Source organism: Asterias amurensis, chromosome 1 (genome assembly GCF_032118995.1).
Source record: "Asterias amurensis chromosome 1, ASM3211899v1".
Lineage (NCBI taxonomy): Eukaryota > Metazoa > Echinodermata > Asteroidea > Forcipulatida > Asteriidae > Asterias > Asterias amurensis.
In genome coordinates this window covers 26046873-26056552 of record NC_092648.1, presented here as the reverse complement: position 1 = coordinate 26056552, position 9680 = coordinate 26046873, and the positions used below count along the sequence as shown (strand labels likewise).

The 9680-nt window shown below is 40.2% G+C and overlaps 1 protein-coding gene across 2 annotated transcripts; it reads right to left on the bottom strand.

Moving 5' to 3' along the window:
- Window positions 1–16: 16 nt before the first annotated feature.
- LOC139934634 (uncharacterized) lies at window positions 17–9578 on the bottom strand. Of its 2 annotated transcripts, none has more exons than XM_071928941.1 (2): window positions 9363–9578; window positions 17–4246 (listed from the first exon to the last, which is right to left on the bottom strand). In XM_071928941.1, exons 1-2 carry the CDS (start codon window positions 9438–9440, stop codon window positions 2294–2296), a joined length of 2031 nt encoding a protein of 676 aa, XP_071785042.1. In that variant the 5' UTR covers window positions 9441–9578; the 3' UTR covers window positions 17–2293. The 2 variants fall into 2 exon arrangements, with proteins under 2 accessions (XP_071785042.1, XP_071785050.1); XM_071928949.1 differs by lacking the exon at window positions 9363–9578 and adding an exon at window positions 6863–7023.
- Window positions 9579–9680: the final 102 nt, after the last annotated feature.

Below are 9680 nucleotides of genomic sequence, written 5' to 3'. Positions count from 1 at the left end.
ATCCGAAGGTGCCCACTCACCAAATCTGTGTACATGTACACCCAAAATGTAGTTTGAGTCATTTTTAAAGGATCACTTCTGACCAACAGATGACCACTAGCGACATTCTTTACCATCAATGCAGGTGTAAATATAGAATAATAATTTTACTTCACAAAGCACAGGCATGTACAGAATTGTTTTCACAAACAAAACAGTTGCTGGCAGTGTAAGCACTTTATGTAATTTACCATATACATAAACTGACACACTAGAAGTTTGAGATTGATCAGCCATATGGGTCACAAGAAAATACTGAAAAACTGATAACACATTTTGCAAGAATGCAAAAAAAACACTCACTGAGCGGAAAAATCCAAACGAGAAAGTAGTTTTATTTTTTTCTCATCGCATACAACATTTCAGACAAATAATTTCAAGTGATGTTTTTACTATCACCATCATAAGACCGTGTAACAACCAGCAGTCTTATTATTATTATTTAAAGTTTTATGTAAATCTGTGATGTTAGACATTTTTTTTCTTCTAACCAATTCTGTAGTGTTCCTTTACATTAATTTGAAAGCGAAATTGTTGAAATAAAAGTACAATTTGCTGACCCGTATGTGATAGAAGTTGTGGCCGGTGTGCTTGTTTAGATTATGTCTAAACATAGAAAGTGTTAGTCTTATAAGCTTTATGAGACGATGCTCAATTTATAATAAACAATGACAAATGAAAAGAAAGAAGTAACAATTTAAAACTTGTTTCAGCATTAAAGGCAGTGGACTGGACACTATTGGTAATCACTCAAAATAATTATTAGCATTAAACCTTACTTGGTGACAAGTAATTGGGAGAGGTTGATAGTATAAAACATTGTGAAAAACGACTCTCTCTGAAGTAACATAATTTTCGAGAAAGAAGTAATTTTCCACGAATTTGATTTCAAGACCTCAGATGTAGAATTTGATGCCTCGAAACCGACTATCTAAAAGCACACAACTCCGTGCGATAAGGTTTTTTTTTTTTTTCGACAACCAATTGAAGCTCCAATTTGCACAGGTTTGTTATTTTATGCATATATGTTGAGATACACCAAGTGAGAAGACTGGCCTTTGACAATTACCGATAGTGTCCCTGAGTGTCTTTAACAGCCTGTTTGTCATGGCTGATGACTATATCCCTTGAATAATCTCTCTGACAGGAGGACTTGGTACAAGCAAGACAGAGTGTTCACTTACAAATGCAACTTTGAATGAGCCGGGTATTAAATTAAAAGAGTTATGTTAACATTCTTAATCTCGCAGTTTCTGCCCCGCTTGTTTAATAAATGCTTTTTACAAGCTGTTTATATAAGAAAAGAATACCTGAAGTATACAAGCGCTTAAAGGATTCAGGTACTTTTTCAAAATGTCCACAGATTTACATTAAACTTACAGGGTTTGAAGATAATGATAGTGGAAAGCTTCCCTTCGAATATTACTAACTAAGGTTGTGTAGTTTTTGAGAAATGAGTAAAACAAGTCACAAAATCATTTTGGTCTCATGAGACCAAAATTATTTTAGCATGTAAAGTCCCCTTATCCAGTTATGATATACCAAAACCATAGCATAACTGGTTAATATGTTTTTACATGCTAAAGCTGAGACAAAAATTATTACTTTTACTAATTTCGCAAAAAACTACAGCACCTCAGTAAGTAAAATTTCAAGGGAAGCTTTCTACTACCATAATCTTCAAACTGTGTAAGTTTAGTGTAAATCTGTGGACATTGTGTTTTTTGTTAGAAAAAAATACATACCCTTTAAAAAGTTTTTTTTATAAAATATAAATATGGTGATACTGTATTTCACCTACTGAAAATTGTTTACTGGCATGTCTAGGTAGATGACGCCTCACATTTTTTCATATTTCCAATGGCAATATCTGGAGTATCTGCCAAATTATATCAATGCTTTTAGGAAGGATATCATCAATCGATATCACGTCTCTATTTTCATTTAAGTGACATGATAATAATGTTAAATCATAAAGGAATGAAAGGATCTCTTGAGTTTTAAAGCTGTTTGATTCGACGTAGGTACATAAAAATGCAACACACGGACGTACAGAGCTCAAGCACATCAGAAAGGCATTAATGAATGGGAATAAAAGAGTAGTGACTCGTTCTTAAACTGCCGTATAAAACCTTTTAGAGGCATCGCCGGATTTAAACGGCCGTTTAAGAACTCGTCGCTATCCTTTTATTCTCTTATTAAAACCAATATAAAACTTAAAAGTTTTGTATTTCGACCGTGACATCATTGACACTCACACACGATGCAAGATCTTGACCGAGAGCTGATTAGCCACGACGAGGTCACCGGTAGGAGTAAACATCATGCCTTGGGGATTGTAACAGCCACGAGCTACACAACTGATGTGCTCACCTGATGCATTGTAATGATGTATCTCGCCGGTTGTAAAGTCACCGTAATCAATAGACACATAAATGTCTCCAGCATCGTCGCAGCACACACCAGCAGGATATGCTTGTCTGCCGTCAATGGAAGTGCTGATATTGAACAACTCGTTTCCCATGAAATCCAAACAAACTAGTTTCATGTTTTCGTGGTCTGTGAAGCACAGGTGCTCCTTGTTGCTTACAGATAGAAAGTAGATGCTATTAATATCCTCATGATGTATTGTGGAAATGATGGATCCATCGACATTATGGAGAGATATTACCTTTCTCTTACAGTCAGCCACAGCAATTCGGTCTCTCTTGTCCACAGCAATACCACAAAGTAGACTCTCCGACTGCTCCTCGACTTGATTCTGTGAGGGTCTGAACTGACGGATATATTGCAGTTCTTTATCATAAACCTTTACATCATATCCATCAATAACCAGAAGCAGGTCACTAGAGGTCACAGCAACAACCCAAGGGTCTTCTATTTGGCCATCCTCTGTTCCTCTATGAACATCTGTAGACTTGTAACCCTTTGATGTAAATGTGGACAATAGACGCTTTTCTGAATCAGAAACAACAATGTCACTATTGCTAAAACAAGCAACGTCCCCTGCCCACTCGAATTCCCCCTCACCTTCCCCTTCGTTACAAAACTCTGTCTTTACCTCCCACTTCTCTTCCTCTAGTATTTCACCGAGATCTGCATCAGTGACGATATCATGACCTTTGAACCCGATGAATGACTTGCTATGCTGCACTGTTTGAAACTGAAGCTCTTTGTGGAAGTCTAAATTGTGCATAACTTTTGGCTTGAGGTCCAGCAGCTCAAAGTCATCAGCTTGCTGCATCAAGTCATTGACTGAAGCTATGATCTTCTCTGCACGGCTCATCATGTCGCTATTGCTGCTCTGTATGCTATCAAAATTCCCACCTCTTTCTTGACCGATTTGAGTGACTCTTTCTTGAAGGAGACAGGAAACGTTTCTTATCTTGGTAATTTCCTCTTCCTCCCTCGCAACAATATCTCGAATAGCCCGGTCGACCATGAGTTGTAACCTATGCTGTGAGTGTTTGATAGAGTCATCCACTTTCTGAAATTGCTTGCAACACTCTTCAAACTTCACCAACGCATCATCAACAGCTTGACGGTAAGATTTCACGGCATCATTGATTTCAGAGAGGTTGTGGTTTGAAGCTCGATGATCGAACACCGCACATTTGAGACACACAAGTGAATCACACGTTTCGCAATAAAAACACAGTTCCTGGTCAGTGTGTTTCCGGCAGTTGTGAGATTCAGATTTGTCCTTGTCTTTGGGTCGCTGATTTGACGAGCTGACAGCATCAACGATTTGATGATGCCTGTTCATTTTTAATTTTGCATGGTTTTCCAGACATGCCGTGCACAAAGTCGCATCACATTCAACACACCGTGAGAAGGCTTTAAGACCTTCGTCGCATCCTACGCATGTTAAGACAGGAGGGTTAATGTCCTCTTTCAACCCTTCCAGATTGCTGACATCATCAATTAGCGAGCTCAAGAAAAAGCAGTTGAGAAGAGCCGACACTCCCTTATCTGGGATTAAAGTTTTCTCTCTACACACTGGGCAAATAATAATATCCGTCTTGGGATCCTGTTTGTCTACAAGTTCCTGAAGACATTTTAAGCAGAAGCTGTGCTGACAGTCCAGAATTTTTGGATCGATGAACCGATTCAGGCAGATTGGGCATTCGATGTGTACATGTCTTATCTTGCAAGTGGTCTCAGTAGGTAGTGAAGCTTCGGCCATCTTGATGAGCAATCCTGACACCTGAAGTAAAAGGAATGGCATTCTCGTTAGTTCACCCAACAATGGATGGATACTTTTAGACACAAGGTGGCAGCAGATTTACCATTGAGCTGTTTATTGGGAGGGCTGTGACAACGTACGATGTGAAGCCATTTTTAGAAATTTGGTTAGTTAAAGTTAATGTAGTCCTGTTTTGGATGATTTTCCGCACGCCGCCCTTAGTTAAAATATTAACTGAAATTTTTCCCCTGTTTTTATTGAAGTTAAAAAGTGCATGACAAGCGTGACAAGTGAATAGCAAATTTTGTGCTTAGCACTAGCAGCTCTACTTTATGAAAGTGGGCCCAAGCCTAGTGAGTCTAGTCATTATTTAATATTCATAAATACCTCAGACAGTTTTGCTATTCCTACTGGTGGAGAGCGCGTTAAGTGGGTGTGTATACACCTTTGTTAATGACCAGTAAAAAGTGTTGAAACATGGGCGTGACACGCGAGCTTGCACCTGTGCTTATAGACAGTTTCTTCATTCATATTGGTCGAGAGCAACGGCCAGGACAGTTGTGCCACATCACGTGCTACTCGCGGCGCGCACAGCATTCCCTTATAAGGAGTTGTTTACCCGAGGGCCTTACCATTTCATAGCTGGAGGGGTGTTGTGTTGAAAGAAATCATTAAACAATAATAATTTTTGCATTTATTTTACTTTTTGACCAAAAACTGTTGATGTTTTTGACCGAAAAGGTATTCATAAATACCTCAGACAGTTTCGCTATTCCTATTGGTGGATAGCGTGTCACATGGGGGTGTATAAACTTTTGATAATGACCAGTAAAAAGTGTTGAAACATGGGCGTGACACGCGAGCTTGCACCTGTGCTTATAAAAAATATAAGGCAGTTTCTTCATTCCTATTGGTCGAGAGCAACGGCTGAAACAGTTGTGCAACATCAAGCGATACACACGACGCACACAGCATCTCCTTATAAGGAGTTGTTTACCCGAGAGCCTTACCACTTCATAGCTGGAGGGGTGTTGTGTTGAAAGAAATCATTGAACAATTAGTTATAATTTTTGCATTTATTTTGTTTGACCAAAAAGTGTTGATATTTTTTGACCGAAAAGGTATTTATGAATCAGAATGGGAATCAAAGTGTGTTGAATCGGTTTTCAACTAGTGCGGTTTAAACTCGCCGAGGCCTGGTTCTTAATAATTTACCTCGACTTCGTCTCGTCAAGTCCAGGCCTCGGCACTGGTTTACACCACTAGATGAAAACCTCTTTTTTACCACACATTACATATTGATTCCCTTATTAATTTTTATGAATGGGAATCACATTTCACAAACAAAGTGTGTTGAATCGGTTTTCAACTAGTGTTAGTGGTTTAAACCCGACGAGTCCTGGTTCTTGATAATTTACCTCGACTTTGTCTCGGAAAAATTATCAAGAACCTGGGCTCGATTTCACAAAGCAATAAAATCCATCGTAAGACAAATTTTCAGTGTCACCATAGTGATTTGCATTGTGACATCACACTTTACAAAGCAACTACGACTGATTTGCAGTTGCGATCAATTTTAGCTCTTTGTGAAATCGACCCCAGGCCTTGTTGGGTTAAAACCACTAATTGAAAACCTGTTCACCACACATTGATTTCCTTATTATAAATATCCTGGTGTCATGTGTTTTCAGTAGGATAACAGGAAAATTGTTCACAATCAAAAACTAAATATTTTTTTTCAAATCATCTGTCCAATTTTTTAACAATAACACTTTCACTTCATGGTGTGTTGAAATTTTCAAAGTTTGGGTTTTACGTTGCGAGAGACAGTCCGCCATTAACAGTGCTTAAATGCATGCACGACACTGGAGCAACGTCATATGTTTTCACACCTTTCATATTGGTTGGTATTTTATTGAATATTCAGAAGCTAGTATGGCGTGCAAAATAAATCAGAAATATTATTCAATTACTACTTAACAAATTTAATTACATTTTTGTCCTAAGGCATTATGGCTACTTTATAGAATCCAGAGATATCATAAGGCATGAAAGTAAAACACCCCACCCCCCCCCCCCCCACCGCCCCCCCCCCCCTTGATGCACTCACACTTTGAACTTTCGAGGTTGGATTATGTTTCTTTGAGTTTGACTCATTTGAATGTTGGCATAATAACATGCGGAAAAGTTTCCGTATGGCGCCACCACTTTTTCATTCGATATAAAATAATCTAGGAACTTATTTACCTGATTGATATATCCCTTTTTGTAAAAATGAGTGAAAAAGTGGTGGCGCCATACGGAAAGTTATCCTAACATAATGCACTAGTGATTAGTACCAAAAATCAATCATTTTATAAATGTTTGACTTTGACTTTGAGCATAACCATGGCATAACCAGCGACAGGAAACTTTATTCTCAGCATGATTAAGCCTGATGAAAATACAGACCGTGAGTAAACTGCATAGCTTCTGTCACCTTCTGTCTTGCACAATTTCGCGATAAACGGGAATCAAAGATGGGGACCGAAAACATATGAGGGTCGATAACGTATGACGCTACGATATATTAGTGCAACTGCAAGCCCCCCCCCCCCCCCCCCCCCATGCCATGGCCATCCATGCCACTCTTCTTACCTGAACTGAAAATGTACTGGCTGTACTCACTACGTACAATTGAACCTCTTTGCTAAACTTTACGAAGCGGCTGATGACAGGCAACAATTAATGGATTCTTCAAAATTCAACGACAAACAACTTTAAAAGCTGCACACACAAAAGGCAGTGCACGTCTTTTATCGTGCTCGACTCGACCACCCGCGCGCGGCAGATAAGCTTTTTTAACATGCGCCCTCTAGTGCCAATTAATTTGCCAATCAAGTTGATTGGTTCGCTCTTCGCTCGTCCCCAGCGCCTTGCTGGATGGATAGTCTGGCCGCTGGGGCCGAGCGAAGGTTCGCTCGTCCCAGCGCCTTGCCTTACCTCTGGATAGATAGACGGCCGCTGGCGTATTTTTTTTCCTAGGACGAACGTGGGCAATTAACATAAAATGTTCCAATTTAAGTAACTGTCAAATTTGTTCTAATTTGAATAGCCGTTATTTAAAGGTGTTGGAACATTTTATGTTATTTGCCCACGTTCGTCCTAGGAAAAAAAATACGCTGGCCGCTGGGGCCGAGCGAAGTTGATTGGTACTTTCTTGTGAGTGAGGGCGCACAACAAATTGATGAAATAAAGCCATAGACCTTATCGCAAATACCAATGCGCAAGCGCAGACTGTTGAATGAGGTGCATTGTGGTATAGATATTAATTAAGTTTTGCTACCAGCTAGACCACAATGCACCTAATTCCAAGCTTTACGCGCGCGCCCCAGTATTTGCGAAAAGGTCTATAGAGCTCTATGAATAAAGCTCGCTAATGACACTAGACGGTGTGTCGCATGCAATTATGTCCTCTATGTAATACTATCCGGATGACATTATTGCATATTTGCATATGCAATCGTGTCCGCCCGGATGCTGCTGCATAATGCTTTTGTGTCCGCCCGGACACATTTGCAAATAATATGCAGTTGTGTCCGCCCCCGTGCAAAACCGTCCTTGCAGTAAATTAAACGCCCTTGGTCGACGGAACACGTTCGCCATTTTTTTTACAAGCTAAGTGCATGTCATGAATGACATGGGAAATGTTCGGCCGTTGGGTATTCGCTGCTCTAGAATTGCAAGGGTCGTGGGTTCGAACATGCCTGTGATATTTTTTTCACAGGACCTGGGACGAAGTACTGAGTATACAGTGCTAACACACATCGGTGTATGGGTAAAAACCAAAGTTAATCTTCTTTCGTGATTGAATATTCGTGCTGCATACACGTAGGTTCAGTGCATGCGCGCTCGCTTACACGCATACATGTACATGTCCACTGGACTATTTTTGCATAGCCCCGGACACGATTGCATATGGAAAAGTGCCCCGAGCGGACAGTATTGGATGGCAGACACAATTGCATCTGACACTGGCAGCCCAGAGCACTTTGATTAACGAAACGAGGTATTAATTTTTGAGAACAGAAACATTTAGTGGATAACAATGGGAGTGATCAAACGACGCGCCGAAGGAAATTGACGAAAGTTCGACTTGGGCCCGGGCGGGTTTGTTTGGTAGTTTCACAGTTTCACACATTCAACTGGAAAGTACGACAAAAATAATGTGGCCTGTTGAAGCCTTGCGAAAATGCTTGCTTTATGATGTTTTCGGTGAATTACCCGCTGATCCCAACATAAACCATAACTTGGAACGGGTGCAAATGTCAAACTAATGGAGTAGATCGATGGAGGTAGAAATAATGGGTAGATAAAGAACACTGACCTTAATACGTCAGTGTACTATCATCACGCCATGTGAACTGTGTATGCTACGTGTTCATTGTTGTTGTGCAACTAAAAACCGATGTGATCTTGACTGGTGGTAGATACTGGAGCGTTGTATTGCCTTTTTTCGAAATTTTGACACTCGGTCATAAATTTTGACATTATCTGTCATGACCGTTAATGTCAAAATTCCAAAAAGGAATAGGCCCTACAGCGCTCCAGTTACTGGGTCTAGACTGGTGATAGTAGCAAGCTTATAGCACATACATTATTCCAGTTGTGATTATTATAGTCTTATAATTCTTGTTTATTGTTATTCGCTCTCAAAAGTTACGTATACCTCCCTGCCTTTCGTTGGGATAATTTTTCATTACGTACCATCAGCGTATATAAAATTATATTCATAAATACCCCAGACAGTTTCTCTACTCCTATTGGTGGAGAGCGCGTCACGTGGGTGTGCATAAACCTTTTATGAATGGCCGGTAAAAAGTGTTAATTCATAAGCGTGACACGCGACCTTGCACCTGTTCTTTTAAGACAGTTTCTTCATTCCTATTGGTCGAGAGTAACGGCTGAAACAGTTGTGCAACATCACGCGATACGCGCGACGCCCACAGCATATCCTTATAAGGAGTTGTTTACGCAAGGGCAGCGGAGGGCTTAGCCCTATATAGGACTCTTTCTCTGTACACAGGAACAGAGTCCTAACTATTGAGGCCCGTTTCTGGGGCGGAAAAATTTCACAGCTTCATAACTTAAATCTTACCTGCAACAAGCCACTAATTTCAACAGATTCACATTCCATGGCGGCATACATTTTTCTGCGGTGGGTTTTGGTCCTCATACTTTCCTCACAAATCCGTCATTTTTGTGTAATAATGCAGCTTCCAACGTTAAAAAATTCCCGTTTCGATCGTTTTCTCACAGTTTTGTCTGTTGTCGTGCGTACGCGTATACATTCGCGTGCAAGACGCATGATGCAAGCTAGACGCATGAATTCTTGCTCACCGTATCGTGACTGCACAGCGTTAACAACACAATTCAAAATTTGCGCGTCGTGCGTCTTGCATACACACGGCAGACT